Below are 19,772 nucleotides of genomic sequence, written 5' to 3'. Positions count from 1 at the left end.
AAATTACCAGGGACTGCCAAGTCTAAAGCCTTTATTTAAGAACCCTGTGCACAGTAGTTCCTTTCAGCGAGCAGGATTCTTCTCTTTGTGTAAAGTTCCACTGGAGTCACTTGATCGCATAATCGAGACTGGCACTCCCACTGGGGTACTGAAGAACCATTGCATTGTGACTGTATTTCAGAGGGGATGTTAAACTCAGGCTTGCAGCACTTTCCTTGCTGGATGTCACTATTTCAAAGAAACACAACTCTTTTTGCTGCCCCAGCCAACACTTAGAAACCTCAGGAAGGCTATTTGACATGTCATGCCTATAATCACTCTTTTCAAAATAATTATCCAAGCTGTTCTTCAACTGATTCTTTTTCCAATTATTTATCTAATTCCCTGAAGCTGTCTGAGAATCTTTCCGGGCAGAAGGTTAGAGATTATACTAATTTACCTTTGACATACAGCTCCAGCTGCCTATCATGTTCTACCCTTGGAATTTTTGAGTGCGAAATAATGAATTTAAAGGAAGAAAGTTGTTTCCATTTGTGAGTGAATTTTTTGGGTTTGTGTCATGGTTAACCAGAGTCTGGGGTCGGGGTTGGGGGGGGGGCGGGCGGCTGCGCGGGGTTCAGAGGTTTCTTTATTGTGCAAGCCATGACTTATATTCCAACTGTATTACCAAATTATAACTGCAGCATGGTCTAGTTACCAGAATTGCAAAGTAATCAAGTTAGGAGACACAAATTGTGTAGATGAGAGTTGTAACGGAGATGATGAGCTCCAATGGGACGTTCTACCTAGCTCTGTCAACGAGGTTCAGATGTTGACTTTGCACATCTAGCAATATGAATGGAGGAGATATTGTAGCACATTTGGACTGTGATTTCAGCACTATTAACAGATTAATCTCCATAATAGAAAAAAGAAGAAATGGAGGTATTGGAAAAGATGCAAAGAAAATTTATAAGAATGACACCAAAATAACTATTGCTTACAGTAGCAAAGTATTTATTGAAGTCCAGATTTTTGGACTCAGGTTATCACACCCAATTTGGTTATGTTAATGTTTGACTACTATAACAAAAAGATTGGAGAAGAGCAAATGTTGCATTATTTGATCATTGTTGCTGCAGCCACAAGGACACGATTGAGTTGCCATTGGTGGAAAACGTACCAATTTTTTTTGAAGTCCTGATGAAAGGTCTCAGCCCAAAACATCAACTGTTTATTCCCTTCAATAGATGCTGCCTGACTTTGAGTTCCTCCAGCATTCTGTGTGTGTGTTGCTCAAGATTTCCAGCATATGTAGAATCTCCTGTGTTGCAAATCTTCTTTGTCTAGTTTTATTGTCAAGTTCAAGGTTATCCATACTGTATATTGTGTGGTAGGTCCAGTCCTGCTGCTGGTTCCATAGTTCATTACTGAAATTATTGTTATTCCATTGAGACTTACATTGTTCCTTATAGTTAATTGAGATTGGAGTCTCCCTCTTGGTCTTTTCCCTGATTTGAGTTTTGATCCTGGGATGCCTGCAATTCTGTAGTGAAACAGATCTGATTGGTTACAGAGGTTTCTCTTATCAGAGACTGTAATGTTCTTCACTGTTCAGTGAATGATAACCAACTTCAATTTTCCAGTATTGTGATTGCACATCCATTAATCAGCCATGATGGAATGGTGGAGCAGACTCGATGGGCCAAGTGGCCTAATACTGCTCCTGTTGTCTTATGGTCTCATGGTGCGTTGTTTTAGGACAACATTGTCTATTTACACTGGAGCATAAGCATCCCTCCAGGGTGGACTTGCTTCCAATTCCTGTTCTGTGAGTTGGTTGATGAGGCTAATATGGGACTGTAGGCTCTGATACACCTAGTGTAGGAAATGCTTGACAAGTAGGTTTGGGTGGGTGTTTTAGGTTCCTGAAGTTCTCAATGTCATCCAAATCCTCCTCCTCCTCCTCCATGGTTTCATCAAAGGGAGAATCTCGGACCAGAGGGCAGAGCCTTAGTACGTGATGGAATTGCATAGCAGACTCGATGGGTCAAGTGGTTAAATTCTGCTTTTACATCTTGTGTTGTGCAGGCATGGGTCAGAGATTCCCTTTAAACAATGAGGATGTTACAAGGCTTTGAGAACAGCCTTGAATCATTCCTCTGTCCATCCAGAGAGGAGTATATCTGTTTTAGGAGTGATGCTCGGCAAATGAAATGGGCTCTGATGAGCAGGTTACTGTACAGTCTCAATGCATGGGAGTTGGGCTGGGGTGGGGCTCTAGTGTTAATTTTCTTTCCCTGCCAGTGGATTTGAAGAAGATTGCCCAGACAATAACGCTTTGTGTGAATGTTACAGGCTGTTCATATCTCAGTGTACAGGAAGGTGCGAATCACTGCAGCCAAATAGACCATGAGTTTTCTGCTAGTTTGATTTCTTGCTCTTCAAACGACCAAAGATTGTACTGATCCTCTTAGAACAGTGATGATTTTCAACATTGCTGAGAAGCAGCTCCCAGGATGGTGGGAAGTGGTCCCTATTTTCCAGGTCTCATCCTGGACCTTTATCGTCAGGGGATGTCCCATATATTGGAAGCAAGCTCAGAGAGGATTTTTTTCCCTGCCGAGGTTAAGCAATAAGGCTCAACGTTTCATGTGAATTAATGAGCAACATGCACAAAATGCTGGAGGAGCTCAGCAAGTCAGACATGATCTATGGAGAGGACTAACAGTCAATGTTTCAGGCCAAGACCCTTCTTCAGGACTGCTGAGTTCTTCCAGCATTTTGTACGTGTTGCTCTGTATTTCCAGCATCTGCAGAATGTCCGTTTATGAATCAGTGAGTGAGTCAACCTGACTTGGAGCTCTGCTTCTGAATGTATGCACATGTAAGTGTTGTCTGTGCACCTCACCTCAGTGACTGCAGTAGAATAATAGGACTGGAGGGTGACATAAGCTGAATGGTTTCCTGTATGTCTTGTAGATTGGTTCCACTCCAGGAAAGTTTGTTGGAGGTGAGATGCAACATTGCAGCAAGAAATTGTTGAAAGCAACTTCAGACAATTTCTGTGGGCAGCTAGATTTAAGGGTCGTCAACAGTCCCTCTCGACTGACCTTGTGAAACCATTAAACATAAGGTAAGGTGGTGGATGTAGCGTCCTGCACTTCACCTTTCCATTGTGCCTCTTGATGGTGGAATCTGGTGACCCTGTCATCTCTGTCTCGGAGGCTAATGTCAGAGCATCTTTCAAGAGGATGAATCCTCACAAAGCGTCAGGCCTTGATGGTGTACCTGGTGGGTCTCTGAAAACCTGTGTTAACCAACTGGCAAGTGTATTCAAGGACATCTTCAATCTCCCACTGCTGCAGTCCTGACGAAGGGTCTCGGCCCGAAACGTCGACTGTACCTCTTCCTAGAGATGCTGTCTGGCCTGCTGCGTTCACCAGCAACTTTGATGTGTGTTGTCGGAGGTTTCTGCCTGCTTCAAAAGGGCGACAATCATACCAGTACCCACAAAGACCAGTGTGAGCTGCCTCAGCGATTATTGCCCAGTTGCACTCACATCTGCTGTGATGAAGTGGTTTAAGAGGTTGGTCATGACCAGAATCAACTCCTACCTAAGCAGGAAACTGACCCTGCAATTTGCCTGTGGCCACAATATGTCTACAGTGGATGTGATCTCCCTGGCTCTCCACTCGCCCTTGGATCACCTGGACAATAGCAATACCTACGCCGGGTTGCTGTTTGTTGATTACAGTTCAGTGTTCAACACATTCATACCCTCAGTTCTAATCAACATGCTCCAAAATCTTGGCCTCTGTAACTGGATCCTTGTTTTCCTCACCGGGAGACCACAGTCACTGCAGTTTGGAAATAACATCTCCTTTTCGCTGACAATCAACACTAGCATACCTCGACGATGCATGCTTAGTCCACTGCTTCACTAGGGGAAGTCGAGTGAACACACCCAGTCCTCATCGAGGGATCAGCAGTGGAAAAGGTGAGCAATTTCAAGTTCCTGGGTGTCAACATCTCTGAAGACCTCTCCTGGGTTCAACATATCAATGCAACTACAAAGAAGACACCACAGCAGCTATTTTTCATTAGTAGTCTGAGGAGGCTTCATACGTCACCAAAGACACTTGCAAACTTCTACTGATATACCATGGAGAACATTCTAACTGGTTGCATCACCATCTGGTTTGGAGGGGCCACTGCACATGATTAGAAAAAGCTGCAGAAAGCTGTAAACTCAGCCAGCTCCATTATGGACACTAGCCTCCTCAGCTCGAAAAAGGTGATGCCTCCAAAAGGCCCATCACCCAGGGCATACCCTCTTCTCATTGCTTCCATCGAGGAGAGGTACAGGCCTGAAGATACACACTCAACAATTCAGGAACAGCTTCTTCCCCTCTGCCATCAGATTTCTGAATAATGTTCCCCAACCATATCGCAGCCACCACCCTGCGACCAGACATTGTCCTCGTGTCTGAGTCTACTAAGCAAGTGGTGCTGCTGGAGCTGACAGTCCCATGGGAAGATAGCTTGGAGGAGGCCTTTGAAAGGAAGCTCTCCAAGTACGCAGGACTGGTCAGCAACTGTCAGCAGGCTGGATGGAGAGCGAGGTGTCTCCCAATGGAGGTTGGTTGTAGGGGATTCATAGCCCGTTCTTTAGTTAGAGCCTTCAGCATTTTGGGCATCGAGAGAGAGAGGAAGAGGAGAGCCATCCGCAGTACCACCAATGCGGCAGAGAGGGCCTCAAGATGGCTGTGGCTCAAAAGAGGGGAGCCATGGAGTCATAAGTAGCTAGCCATCTGGACACAAGCTGGGGTCTGATCAGCCCCGGCTGGGTCACCTGGAGGAGGGTGTATGATGTTGAAAAACCCAAAACACCCGATGATTCCAGGAACATCACTGAAGCTGTGTCCAGAAGCATCAATAGATGTATGTACACAGAACCCATGAACACTTACGTCACTGTTTCTTCCTCTTTTTACACTATTTGACGGCACGATGCAGTGCGCGCAGCCGTTCCACATGAATATCGATTATGTGTAACTAGGGGCCATGCACAATCCAGATTTGATGGAGACAGCCGTGAGAAGCACAGAGGAACATCTGGAGTAACTTCTGAAATGCCCGCTTCGCTGCCGCTGCTACTGTGTGATCGAGAATCTCCGGAGATGAAGGCCCCAGATCCTTGGCTTTGTGTATCGTCTGTTGCCAGGGCCGGGGTCGAAGTGCTCGGCAGAGATGGTGCTCAGTGTCAAATAGGTGGTTGGAGGCTCGAAGTTTTTCGGACGGACTCGGAGTCGGACTGTGGTCGGATGCTTCCTGGATGCTGCCTCGGCAAGTTGATGGCGCTGGAGGTTCACCGTCTGCGTGAGATGTTGGGACTTTCGAGAGACTTTGAGACTTTTACTGTGCCATGGTCGTTCTTATCAAATTATGGTATTGCTTTGCACTGTTGTAACTATATGTTATAATTATGTGGTTTTTGTTAGTTTTTAAGTCGGTTTGTCATGTGTTTTTTGTGATATCATTCTGGAAAAACATTTTATCATTTCTTAATGCATACATTACTAAACGACAATAAACGGGGACTGCGTGTCCTCATAAACATAATCATAGTTAATGTACATGTATTTCTCATTGTAATTTTTAGTTTTATTATTATGTATTGCAAAGTACTGCTGCCACAAAGCAACAAATTTCACAACATATGGCATATTAAATCTGATTCTGATCAACATTGAAGAACAGATTGGAAACAGAAGAGACTATAGTCGCTAGAATCTGGAGGAACTCGACAGGTTGACAATTCAGTCATTACCCCCACGAGATGCTGCTCGGCCCACTGAGTGCTTCCAGCAGATTGGTTGTTTATGGGGAACAGATTTTTGGCCACTAGGAGGAAACAGTTGACAAGAGCACCTGCTGTGGCAGACAATACTCTGTAATTACCATAATCAGAAATGATCAGATGGTCATGAGCTTTTCTGAGGTCCCTGGTATCCCCCTCCCCCTATTACAGCTCGGGGTCTCAGAGTTCAGAGTTCAATCCTGACATCACCTGTAAGGAGTCTGTATGTCCTTCCTGTTTTCTCCGGGTGCTCAGGTTTCCTCCCACAGTCCAAAGATGTACTGGCTGGTAGGCTAATTGGTGATTGTAAATTATCCCGTGATGAGGCTAGGGTTAAATTGGGGGTTGCTACGTGGTGCAGCTTGAAGGGACGGAAGGGCCTGTTCTGTGCTGTCTCTCAATAAATAAATAAATTGCCCCTCAACCATCAGGGTCTTGAACCAGAGAGGGTAACTTCACTCACCCCATCATTGAGCTGCTCGCAGACCTATGGACTCACTTTCAAGGACTCTGCACCTCATGTTGTCTATATACAGAGTGAGTGAGTGAGTGTGTGTGTGTGTGTATGTGTGTGTATATATATATATATATATAATTCTTTCTTTTTGTATTTGCACAGTATTTTTCACATTGGTTGTTGTCTGCCCTGTTGGGTGTGGTCTTTCACTGATTCTGTGGTGGTTCTTGTATTTATTGTGATTGCCTGCAAAACAAAAAAGAATCTCAGGGTTGTATATAGTGGCATATTTGCACTCTGATAAATTTACTTTGAACTTTGACACCACTGATGAGTCCACACTTGTCATGATTATCAGCGAGTTGTAGAAGTCACAACCCCTCTCCACCCCACAGTTCCTTCTAGGCACCACCAATTCCCATAGGCTTCCTGCTTCGGGGATGTGTGGAGCTGTTTTCTTTTCCTTGCAAGAGTTTCCAATCCAAGAAGGCCTTGCATATGCAGTTAATTAACTCATCATTCTCCAGGTAATTTTCATCAAGTCACATCTGGAGGAGAGCCCAATTGATGAACTTCGGGACAATCATCCAAACTCTGAAAGCACTCTGCAACTCCCAATGGTTCAGGTTCTCATGTTGTCTTTAAGACGTTCAGCATTTATTCTCTTGCAGCAGCTGGCCAACCGGCATTGGTTCCGGACAGGTTGATGGAGGGGATGGACTGATTTAGGTGATGTTTATCACTCATATGATATCTAATAGGTGCTGTACCTGGATAAGGGATAACCCTGAGGCCTTGTTCTTGAATCTGGCTGTGACAAAACCATACTCCTAGCAGGGAGTGCTAGGGAGACTCCAGTGGAGGTAACTTTCCAATCTGCCACATCCTTTCCAACCCTGGCATTATTAAATTGCCCAGAGGATCAATTTACCTTCCACTGGGATGTGGATGAGGACTTTTTTTCCAGGGTCAAGTAAACATTCTCCTTGGCCTTATCCGTAGCTTCTGAAAGTTGGGTGAGAGTGTTGATGGCCATTGTGTGTGCTGCTTTCATATTACAGTGAGTCAGTGTGAAGGTCCTTATTCTGCAGAACCAGATTAGTTCATTCTTGATGTCAATAAACATCCTGTAAAAGTACCTAAAACATTTTGACCTAAACCATAAATTATTCATTTTCCCCTACAGACGCTGTTCCACCTGCAGAGTTCCTCCAGCAGATTGTTGTTTAAGATTGAGCTGAGTCAGACTATGATGGAGAAAAAAATTCACAAGTATGTTGGGGTTAGTTGAAGGGGAGTGGGCAGAGATTCCTATGGATCAGGAACACCTATAGGTTGCTTTGTGATGTAACTAGATTTGATTACCTTCCTTTACATCTCTGGCATCAAGGTGGGAGAGTCAAATAACCTGACTGAATTTGAGCCAGTAACCTGTTACACCCTGTTTCATGGACTCCCCACTGTGTGCACCCTCGTGGTAGAGCCCCCAGTTGGACAACAGCTTGCTCAGGGACTGCTGATGGTCAGGCATTTTTGATGGATACTGACAATACATGCTATTTCACAGTGCATTCCCACAGACAAAACCCAGTGAAAACAACTGAAGACACGTATATACAACGAAGAATTTTCTTCAGAGAAAGTTCCACTGTTGCCTGCAATCCCAAGTACTTTGTGAACTGTGCATTTGGGACACAGCATCTTTGTTTTACATTGTTCAGTTTTGACTTATTTGAATTTAAAGTGTCTTAAATTATTTAAAAAAATAAAACGTTTAAGAATCAAACATTTCTTGAGTAGATGCGATTGCCATCATGACGTCTGCTGCAGAGCCCAGAGTAGCTGAAGCCTCACGGTTTCCTGTTGTGTATCTGAAGGGGAATCAGCAGCGACCAACGTCTCCTCAACCCCCGGAGTAGATACTGTCATCACATTTCCGTAGCCCAGTGTGCAAGAATATTATAGTCATTGAAAATTAGCTAAAATTGTTTCGAGCTTTTAATTTGTTTTTCTCCAAAGGTAGCGGAAAGATGCAATTTTATAAGATCCTCGGGTTCATCGTAGGCGCGGCATTCCTGCTCTTCGGTAAGATCAATATCAAAGTTTTGTACTCTGGGGATAATGTCCTATTAATTAACAATGTCAAACTACATTGGTTTAATTACATTTTGTCAGCGCCAGGGCCAACATGAATATCATCGAATTGTGAATGGTTCCCTCTATGAAAATTATTATATGTTCTGTCGGCTTAATGCTTGTCCGCAAAAAAAAATTTCAGTCATTCGTAACTATAAAATCAAAATTAAAATTATCGCAAATGAGGCCAATGTATATTGTGAAATATGTTTACCTCAGCGGTCAAAAGTATATGGTAATAACTATGGTTAGATTTGCGTTTCCCAGGTGTTAAACTGAAGACCTAATCGTAACAGCAAATACATTCCCATTTTCGAATTAAATTTGAGCTTTTTTAGTTAGAGGGAGAAGAATAAATAACTTTATAGAAGGGATAAAAGTAGAAACTTAATATTTGCTTCCATGGGCTTTGTGATTTTGTTAAAGTAGAAGTCAAGTCACTTAAAATCAAACTTAAAAACTTCGGTATCAAGGCGTTGAAATAAAAGAACTTGTGAAATTCCAACTTGAACGAAGCCGAAAAATAAAGTTATTTTTATAACGAAAGGAAACTCAGACCTGTGCAAAATCCATCAACGTATAAATTAATAACCTTATAAACGCTGCAAAAAGGTAGGTTTGATTATAGTTAGCCCAATTCTTTAAAGCAAAAACCCTAAGATGGTTAAAAGTACTTTCTCAGCATTAAAAAAATATTTTATAATGTTTCCTAAATTATGATTTAAAAAAATACAAATATTTTATATACTTTGATTGTATTTTCCAGCGTATGCCTTTTAATTTAAATTGCTATCGTTTCAAATATATTTCTCGAGTTTTAATATTCGGAAAGTAGGTCACGAAGCAGCTGTCCTTGCGGGTTTTCTTTACAAGAGGAGCAAATTTCACAGATGTTAATTGCAAAATATATTTGCTATTGCCAATTAAATTGCATGCTGCTCTACAACTGAGACTTTGGTTTAATTAAGTATTTAACAGCATAATTAATCACGCTAATTACCCGGCTATTGGTTATTTATTTAACCCATTACCTGCGCACGCGCCTCCTGCCGCCCCGTGCCGCGCGCTCCGGGACCGGCCGCGAGCCCGATTTCTCGCGTGCTCCTGAGGACCGCCCGGTGCACATGCGCATTATCATAATCCCCTTATCACCGCCATCATTCGCATCCTGTATGCAGGATGTCTGAGTCTTTTAGGGTTACTTCTTCCATTTATTTAGGAACTCTTTCTCCTATGTTGCATAATGTTTGCTAAACGTCATAATTTGTTGTAGATGTAAAGCTATCTTAAAAATGTTTAAAAGTAAAGGTAATATTTTCTTGTGATTTTGCCACCTATGTCGTTGAATCCAAATGGCCTCATGAATGGTGTTAAGATATAACTTTAATTTTTTTCCTCAATTTATTAGAGTGAATAAAATTAGGGCACTGCCATTTTAAAATGAGGTGCATTGAAGCTTCTCAGAGGGCTGCAAATCGATTATTGACAGAGAGTTGGGTAAACAATTGTCCTCTGACTCCAGTATGAGTTTTGTGAAGCTGGGGTTCATTTGATCACCTCTTAGTTGGTCAGAATATTAAAGCTGTAACTCTGGGTCCTGTGTTCGGTTCCAGTTCCTCTCTTGCTCCAAGGATAACAAGAAGACTCCTTATCCATGGAGCAGAAGAGGTTCTGAGGAGATGTAACAGAGTTTAAAATGTGGAAGTGTATGGAAACAGTTCCCACTGGCAGAAACACAAAACCAGAGGACAAAGAATGATGACTAGCAAAAGAAACATATGAGAGGAGGAATTTTTCAACAAACAAGAGGTTAGTTAGTGAAATGCACTCCCAGACACCCTTGAAGGCAGTTAGTGTTCAAGAGGGAGTGGGGAAAAATGTGCAGAATAAAGGGATTTGCAAGAGTACAGAGAAGGAATAAGGGAATAGGTTGCGCTGGTTGCTGTTGTGGAAGGGATGTGTGGATAGCTGCTTTCTGCAACAAGAGTTTGCAGATCCTGGAAATCCAGAGTAACACACAAAATGCAAGAGGAATGTAGCAAGTCAGGCAGCATCAATGCAGAGGAAGAAAGATTGAACGTTTCTGGGCTGAGACCTTGCATCAGAAACACAAAACAAGTGAGGAATCCACTAGGTGAGAGCCAATTGCAGCTGTGCCCATCACTCGCCCTTTTCATGAGTTTATTCCATTTTTACTTGAAGATATTCTGCGAGTCTCTGAGAGGGATAAGTAAGATTTTCAGGATTATTCACCCTGGAGATACCGTCCCATATTGAGTCTGTGATTAGATGCTGTTACAATGGGATATGGGATCGCACAGATTTCTGATTGGAATGCATACAAGTTGGTCAATTTCTAAACCACTAGCATGGGGCTTTTGGAAAGATGCAATTAACATCTTTTACGTTTTGTTTTCCCCACAGCACAGTAATTTTGAAAATTGTATTTGTTCTGTCAATGAAGGAAGCATTTTGGGGTTTGGGGAAGAAGATTCTAGTTGACCAACCACCTTCAATTTGAAATGGAATCTGAGAGTGATGTGAATATTAGTGAGGACATTGGACATGAGGAGGAAGAAATGCCTATTGAGAGTTGGGCTGAAGGGCACCAGGATGCAGATTGGAGTATCACTCTTGAAGATATTGATGTGCCATCTTTCACAGAACCTACTGGTCCCCAGCACCAGCTCACAAGTACAGCTAGTCCTCTGGATTACTTCAGTTTACTCTGGCCGAACACCTTGTTCAACACCATAGCTGAGGAAACCAATCGTTATGCAACACAGTGCCAAGAGAAAGCAGGCAAAAGGGATTCCTCTTGGATTTCCACTGATTCCCAGGAAATCAAGGCTTTCCTGGCTATGAACATAATGATGGGCATCAAGCAACTGCCTCGCATCTCTTTGTACTGGAGCCAAGACACGGCCCTCCGCTGCCCATGGATTTCCTCTGTCATGTCCAGGGACAGGTTTTGGAAAATAAACCAGTACCTCCATCTCCGAGACAACAAAGGAGCCCTGGACAAGTCGGACCCCAATCATGATCCGGTATACAAAGTCAGAGCCCTCATGGAGGTAATACGCTGCCTTTTTGGCCAGTGTTATCGTCCGAATCGTGAGCTCAGTGTCGACGAGGCCATGGTTGCTTACAAAGGTCGGCTATATTTCAAGCAGTACGCCCCCGCCAAGCCGACAAAGTGGGGTTTGAAGGTGTGGATGCTGTGTGAAGCTACGACAGGCTACTGCCTGAACTTCAATGTCTACACCGGTCGGCGGACGGTCAAGTCCCCACACAGTACTGGCCACGATGTGGTGATGGAGCTCTGCCGTCCCTACTTCCACCGCAATCACCACGTGTACTTTGACCGGTTCTTTTCAAGCCCCATTCTGCTAGAGCAGCTGGAGGAGCAAGGGACAAAGGCATGTGCCACCACACACCTCAACCGTCGAGGGCTCCCCATCGATGCCAGAAAAATGAAGCTTAAGAAACTGGGTGATGTTAGGTTCTTTCAGAAAGGATCTTTATTGCTAACCATTTGGAAAGATAAGCGACAAGTAGCAACACTCTCAACAAACCAAGGGGGCAAGATGATTGCAAGCTCAGGGGTAGTCAAGCCCCAGTCAGTGATTGAGTACAATAAATACATGGGTGGTGTGGATATTTCGGATCAGATGAGAAGTTATTATCCCGTGGGTCGTCCTTCCAAAAAGTGGTGGAGATGTCTTTTGTGGTTTTCATTGAATATTACTATTGTCAATGCCTGGCTTATCTTCAAAAGGTCATCTCATGATCCACCACTCCCCAGCCGCTATGACCATCTGAACTTCAGGACAGCTCTGGCCAAGATGCTCCGTGGGGATTACTCAGCGGGAGGGAGCAGGAAAGGTAGGCTGTCCTTGTCCGTGGAAACCAGGTACCAAATGGCCTTCTCCAACCCCAGCGCACACAACATGGTGAAGATAGAAGGACGTAAGAAGGTATGCCGGGAGTGCTCGCGAAGCAAGCGCAAAACCGTCTCCGGGAGATCAGTGGAGACTTCTTTCAAGTGCGAATTCTGTGAAGTTCCTTTGTGCAGAATCAAATGCTTTAAAGATTACCATCAGTCCCTCCCTTAACGTCAGGATTACTCCAGGATTGATTTCTCAGACCCTGTTGGGAGTGATCCAGAAGGGAGAAGAAATCAGACAAAGCAGTACAACAAAAAATAAAAACAACAGGAATTCTGCAGATGCTGGAAATTCAAGCAACATACATCAAAGTTGCTGGTGAACGCAGCAGGCCAAGCAGCATCTATAGGAAGAGGCGCAGTCGACGTTTCAGGCCGAGACCCTTCGTCAGGACGAACTGACGAAGGGTCTCGGCCTGAAACGTCGACTGCGCCTCTTCCTATAGATGCTGCTTGGCCTGCTGCATTCACCAGCAACTTTGATGTACGTTACAACAAAAAATAGTTCACTTTCTTTGAGTTCAAGATTCTGTGGCAAGTCTCCCTGGGTATATCTCCCTGATATGGGCAGTTCTACTGCGACTTGAGTGATGTGGCTACAGTGTGTACACCCTGGATCAAACATTGGACTAAATTGTCACCGCATATCATTGAAACAGATCCATTGAGGATCCTGAGAAAAGAACTCTCTTAGAAGAAGCCACATAGTGATTTGTCAACCTTGAATTTGTCAAGCCATGGATAGCAAGAATATTTCCTTCTGAATGCTTGCAATTCTTTGATAGAAAATGACAGGAGATATTGAAATTCCTTGTTTGGTGGTATGGTTGTTGATGGGTGGTCTTGTGATGAAAGCTTCTATAACATGTCAAATCCACTTATAAACCCATACTGATTTCTTGCCTAAAGTCAAGTCAAGTCACTTATTATTGTCATTTCGACCATAACTGCTGGTACAGTACACAGTAAAAACGAGACAGTGTTTTTCAGGACCATGGTGCTACATGAACAATACAAAAACAGGCAACATCTGTCACAGTTTCCTCCAATAAGGTGCTGATTTCTTGTACATGTGTGCATATGTTACCTATGCTTGGACATATTTTTGTGCAATCTTAAACAGAGCCCTGGTTGTGGATCAGAGTGATGTATAGGTGCTAAGATGAAGCTGTTGTGTCTAGCAGGCCTGACTTGGGTATTCCTCGAGAGGAAATGGTACATCGGAAAGTTAACTGGAGGATGTCAGTTAAGGATGCATTCCAGATTTTGACAGATGCTCGTAAATTACTGCCTCCCATACTTTAAAAGAAAATTACTCCTTGTTTTTATTAAGTGAATCTGTTTGGAAAATTTTCCAGTGATTGCATTTTTAATGATAACTGTCACATGTTAGGTATGAGGAAGGGCCCTTAATGCCTTTGCATGCTCTGTGGTGCATTTTAACTACAAATGATCTGTGCCAAATAAGAACTCATGCAGTCTTGTTTTTCTCTGAATCCATTGTTTTGCTTGCAGTATACCTGGGAGAATCTGAGAGAAATTTAATTAAAGAATTATTGGCTTTATCTCTGGTGTTCAGTGATAGATTTTCTTTAAATAATTTTCCCTGATAACTTTTGTAAATCTGTTTCTTTCATTGGCACCTGATTCAGTAAATGCAACAATTAATACATTGCTCAAAAAGGACCAGCATATGTAATGAATAATATGGGTCACATTTCCCACTTTCAGAGAATATCTAATGAATAAATATCAGATCTGAGCAATAGATTTTGTAGAGCTGAAGGGCTTTGTTTATCATTATAATTTCACATTTCGCACACTTGATTCTTAGAAAGTTGCCATGACAAGCCCTAATTTCAGGGTTTGCATTTCCTGAAAGGACTTTGCTCACATCCACAGAAGTAACGCTATCAGATCTGCTCCTTGGGTGTAAAGTTTTTGTCACTGGAATTGTTCATCAATTTTTATCGGTATTCAGTCCTAAATTAATTTTTAACCGGAACCATGTGAGTCCTTGATTAAGAAGAGTCTTAGTTTCCAAGTTTACTTCCTGGTTAACAAGATGGGTGCAGAAGGAGATCACTTGGCCCTTCTAGTCTGCCCACCTTTTGATATGATCATGGCTGATCTGTCCCCAGCATCATCTCCTCTTTGTGGCATTTCTTCAAAGCCCTCAACTCCCTGATCTCTTGAAGACTTATCTATTTATCAGTGGTACAATCCTCTGCAGCCTTCTAGGGTAGAGATTTTGAGAGATTCATCACTCTGTGAGAAATTCCCATGCTCCTCTGTTTAAAATGATTGTTCCCTAAGCTTGTTTACCCCACTGAAGTGATCAATAGAAAAGTCAAAGCTATATCCTTACACCATTCATAAGGCCCACTTGCACTGTCAGTTACAGAGTTCAGAAGCATTTTTTCTGAGTTCATGAATATGCAATTAGGATATTAGGATAATATGCAATGAGGAAGATCTCATGATAACTATAATTGATTGGATAGTGCAGCAGTTATGTGATCAATACACTATGGAGACAATAATGGTTTTTACTGGGACTTGATACTAACCTTAATCACTTGTATATTCTGGTTGGTCTGTGTCTAAATGTGCCTTCCACCTTGCAGTCAGTGTTATATTTAATGGTAAACTACAATCCTTATTGGCCTGGTGACTGATTTTTAATTTCTTTTTACTCAGGGATTTCTGATGGAACAATTGGTAAGCTGTTTTTTTAAATTATTGGGGTTACAAATAAGTTGGAAATATGAAAGGTAAGAAATTGAAGGTTAGGATTTGTGTTAGATTTCCCAGTCTTTTGTTTTGGTTTCCCTGATCCTTGTTTTGTCTCCTGGATAAAGCAACAGCTGGGACATTTCCTCCTCTTCCCCTTGTGACTCCCTTGTCAAGATCTCTGTATCTCAGTTGTTTTTTTTCCCTCCACTTTCCCTGCCACTTGCCCCTGAAACTGTCATGAGAGCTTGCCAGTCAGAGATGTAGGTGTAAAGGTCCTTGGTTCACTGAACTTCCATTTAAGATGTTGGGAAAGACTTTTCAGCAACCAATAAGAATAATAGAATATTACGAAGATAAATAAAATATTACAAAGAGCCATCCAGAGCTGTTTGACCGAAGGTCAGTTTTAAAAATTCTCGACATGGAGAACTGTCCCTCTGCACATTGACATGGGGTCTCACTTCTCGAGGGGCCTCAGTGATCCAGTTGTATTTACAGTATATGATGGAGACTCAAGAGAGAGCGGATGCTGGAATCTGGAGGGACTCTGAAGGTCAGGCAGCATCTATGAGGAAGGTTAACTGTCTGTTCTCCACTGCTAACACATAAATACCAGGTAGTATGTGTAAGCAGTCAACACTAAACAGGCAGGCAACCAATCAGAATAATAGAATATTACAAAGATAAGTAAAATAGTACAAAAATATATCCTGAGCTGTGTGACTGAAAGTCAATTTGACAGTTTAAATTTAGTTTTAAAAGTTCTGGAAATGGAAATTTAGCCCTTTGCACATTGACAGAGGTTCAAGTCCATCTATGAGAGGAAATAGACTGTTGACATTTCAGGTTCTGAACCGGAAATGCTGACTGTCCATTTCCCCCCAATGATCCTGTCTGATCCACTGAGTTCCTCCAGCACCTTGTGTCTTTCTTTCAGAATATGGCCATTTTCAAGATTATTTTATCTGTTGCCAATCACATATTATCACTCATATATCAGTTCCACAATTGTGTGCTGGGATGTGAACTTGCAAGTTTATTTAGTATTATACCACTATCAATTGTCAATACTGAGGAGAAATCCATTTCTTTTTCTCTCCCTTCTTGGCTTCTCTTTCACATCGGTATTCTAAGCTTGACACCAGCTGAATAGACAAAGCTGAGTTCAGATGTTTAGCTGAGAAGCGGACTCTGGATTCTGGCAGGGAGTTCATCTCCCAGTTGGTAGAACTGTATGAATGCTGCTCAGTTCCCTGCACTTTACTCGCCTAGTGATCAAGGAGCTGTCTGGTGGAATCGCTTTGCAGTGTCCAAATGCTGGAGAATGGGAGAAGGACGGAGTGAGCTATGCAGGAAAAATGGACAATGGGAATTTGAAACTGCCAAGGCTTTCAGACACTGATACTGGAGAATATACCTGCATTAATGGCCAACAGAGGTCCTCTGCTTTTGTGTTTGTCAAACGTAAGTTGATCTTTTTGTATGTAACAGATGTGATAAGTGCTGCTTTTCATCACGTCAATGTCCTTGAGTTATCTGACACTTAATTCCGGATTGCAATATTCCCAATTTAGGTTGGGAGCTAAAAGAGGTGGTGAGGTTTCTTTCTTAAAGACAGGATGGGACATCTGATTACCATGGCTGTACTCTCCAATTCAGCACTGGCTGAACTTTGGAAGAAAGTCAGCTACTTCCCAAAGGTGTTTATCAACATAGCATCAATAAGATTAAGAAAAAAGATATCCTGATAAAATTTTTATAAAAATTGACATGTTTTCACCCTATTTTTAATTTCAGTTTGCAAGAATTGTGTGCAGTTGGACCCTAACACCATCTCCGGAATTGTGATTGGAGACCTTATTGCCACCATCTTTATCGCTGTGGCGATTTACTGTGTGGTATCTTCAAATAAGGGGAAAGGTTACCATTTATATTATTAATTCTAATTAATTTTGCTCTGATTTTTTCAGACTTTACTTCCTTTACCTTTAAAGTCTTTATGTTCCAGGACAACCTTTGTCCTTGGGCCAATACTTCATTCATCAGTCATGGTAGAATAATGTACATATCCCAGCAAAGCTCATTGGAACCGTGAGTTGTTGTTCAACCAAAAGCTGCTTCTCCACTGCCATCAGGTGCTTCAACTGACCTGAACAACTGTAGTAGCCTTACACATCAGTGACAATTGGCAGTGGACTTAACACCAAATAAACTTGCAAGTTCACATCCCAATATAATTTGGTGCGACTAAATTCTAAAATCTCATGATGTGATTGGCAATAGATAAAGTAACCAGAGAAACGTCCAAACTTTCAAACAAAGACTCAAGATACTAAAACAACTCAATGGATCAGGCAGCATCTATGGAGGAAAATGGATAGTTACCATTTCAAGTTGAGCTCCTTCATCCAGATTCTTTCCATAGATACTTCCTCACACCTGGGTTCCTGCAGCACCTTTTGTGTTGCTCCGGATTCTGCACTCTTGTGTCTCCACCATACAAAGACAACTGGATCACTGAGGCCCTTCAAGAAGTGGGACCTTATCTTGTTGGACAGAATGCGCCCAAGGTCACTTTTCCGTTTCCAGAATTTTTAAAACTGAATTAAAACTGACCTTCTGACACACAGCCCTAGATGGCTCTATGTAATATTTTATTTATCTTCATAATGTTCTACTATTCTGATTGGTTGTTTACCTGTTTACTCTGAACTACAAAGACACAGTACCTTGTCCTTTGTGTGTTGGTAGTCAAGAATAAACAGGAGGATTTCCAAATGTTTCTGATCAGGAAATCTGATTCATTTTCTGCATCACTGTCATTCTCAACATTTTAAGGATAAGTTCAGTGAACCAAGAGTTTAGCCCTAGAAATTATTTTACCCCTACATCTCTGACTGGTGAGCTCTCACAGCAGTTTCTGGCGGAAGTGGCAAACAAAGTGAAATCACTGAAATACAGAGATCTGGGCAGGGAGTCACCTTGGCACCTTGATGTAAGAGTAGAGAAAGTGGAAGAAATGTCCCAGCTGCTGGACCAGGGGACATGACAATGAGAAGGAAAAACAAAGTTAAAGAGTGCAGGAAATCTCAAGCATTTAACCTCCACTTTCTTATCTTTTCATATATCCAAGTTATTTTTAAAGCCAGTAGTAAGAAAACAGCATATCAACCATGATACAAAACCTGGCTAAGTTTTTGGTCTTATAAACCTGTTATTTATATGCAGGTCATTGGTTACCATCAGTAAAAAAGAATAGTTTGCCTTCCTCTTAATTTCTTGAATTTGGGGTCATCATTTAGTGTTTTACAGTTGAGAGGTACATTTAAACACATGCAATAATATGATAATTAGCAGAAAATCTATTATTGTGATATTAATAGAGTGACAAATACTGCCCAGAACACTGGGAATAATTTCCTTCTCATGAAAGTAGTATAATGCATGTTATACTATATGTCATCAACAGCTGACAGGAACTCGGAGTTCAATGACCCTTCTGAAAGAAGGAATATGTAGGTTGCTTCACTAGCTTGAACATGGGGGAGTTCAGCTGTACTGGAGGTGTTGTCTTTCAAAAGGAACAGTCCTGTCAATTGTTTGCCTGTACATTAGGGGCATTGGTCCAGCTGCAGATGATGATTCCAAGTTTCTTACTACTTTGCTTGTACTTTCCTTCCAGCTTCTGGCAATAGGAGCTTTGCTCCCCATAACAATGATCTCTATCAGGTAAGGACAGTTAATAGTTATCATCTATAGTAATCGCTTAATTGAGTTTGAGTAGGTTTTGGTCTTTGGAGCATTGTGTAGCTAAATGTGTGGAGTTTGCATGTTTTTCCTGTTACCCCAATGGGTTTTCCCCATGTGCTTCAATTTCATCCAGCCCCTGGTGTGTGCAAGAGGCAGGAGAATCAAAAAAGTTATTGATGGCCATGTACAACATATTAGTTTACAATGGAATCAATTGGAGAAAGCAAACAACATAAACTGATAGATGAGAACGCAAGGGAGCTGGTATCCAATGGTTTGCTGCCTTTATAGTTGAGGATGGCTTGACCCTACCACCACCATCCCCCTACATATAGCCAATTCTGGCTATGTCCAGCTGATCCGGAGATAATTGGTGGGAATATAGGCAAAACCTTCAGATATCTTCCATTGAGGAAATGTTTTACTTGTAAGCACTGAAAAGCATCTTCCCTGAAACTGGCAGGCTCAGGTTTTGCAATATGGATGTGTTGGTACTGAAGGATTGGGATGGGAAGAGGAGAACTGCTCCTAGAACTCTGCCAAAAAAACACGTACAGGCATGGATATGCATAACTCTCCTTCTTGGCGGAGGTTTCCTGCTACTGGAATGGGTGAAATGCAGGTATATTAGTGCAAAGAGCTGAGAGTGTGAAGCTGTAATTTTGTAAATCCATATACAGTGAAGTGAAGGAGATTTTATAGAGAGACAGAATGTCTCAGGCCAACCAAAAACTGATCTGCTTAGATTAAAGATACTTCTAGCAATGACCCTTGGCTTTGGAGATAGGAGTCTTCAAGAATTCATCCGGATTTCTTCTACACTTTATAATAGTTTCTATCTCCACAACTCTTTCAAACAGCAAGTTGTGCACTCTTCACCTCCTCCCACCACTGCCTTTGATGAA

At 42.1% G+C, this 19,772-nt stretch overlaps 1 protein-coding gene across 3 annotated transcripts in view; it reads left to right on the top strand.

Moving 5' to 3' along the window:
• Positions 1-8,084: 8,084 nt before the first annotated feature.
• Positions 8,085-19,772, top strand: part of LOC134340688 (T-cell surface glycoprotein CD3 delta chain-like) — a 51,313-nt gene continuing 39,625 nt past the window's right edge. Inside the window, exons 1-5 of one of the 3 annotated variants that reach the window (XM_063038140.1) lie at positions 8,085-8,384; positions 15,082-15,102; positions 16,390-16,581; positions 16,915-17,037; positions 18,800-18,846. In XM_063038140.1, the coding sequence (XP_062894210.1) occupies positions 8,330-8,384; positions 15,082-15,102; positions 16,390-16,581; positions 16,915-17,037; positions 18,800-18,846 (438 nt within the window). In that variant the 5' untranslated portion in view covers positions 8,085-8,329. The remainder of the gene's footprint in view (positions 8,385-15,081; positions 15,103-16,389; positions 16,582-16,914; positions 17,038-18,799; positions 18,847-19,772) is intronic. The other 2 variants (XM_063038139.1, XM_063038142.1) reach the window with 2 other exon arrangements.

This window comes from Mobula hypostoma, chromosome X2 (genome assembly GCF_963921235.1).
Source record: "Mobula hypostoma chromosome X2, sMobHyp1.1, whole genome shotgun sequence".
NCBI classification, from domain to species: Eukaryota; Metazoa; Chordata; class Chondrichthyes; order Myliobatiformes; family Myliobatidae; genus Mobula; species Mobula hypostoma.
The sequence above is the reverse complement of the archived record's forward strand: the minus strand, read 5'-3'. Positions and strand labels throughout refer to the sequence as shown.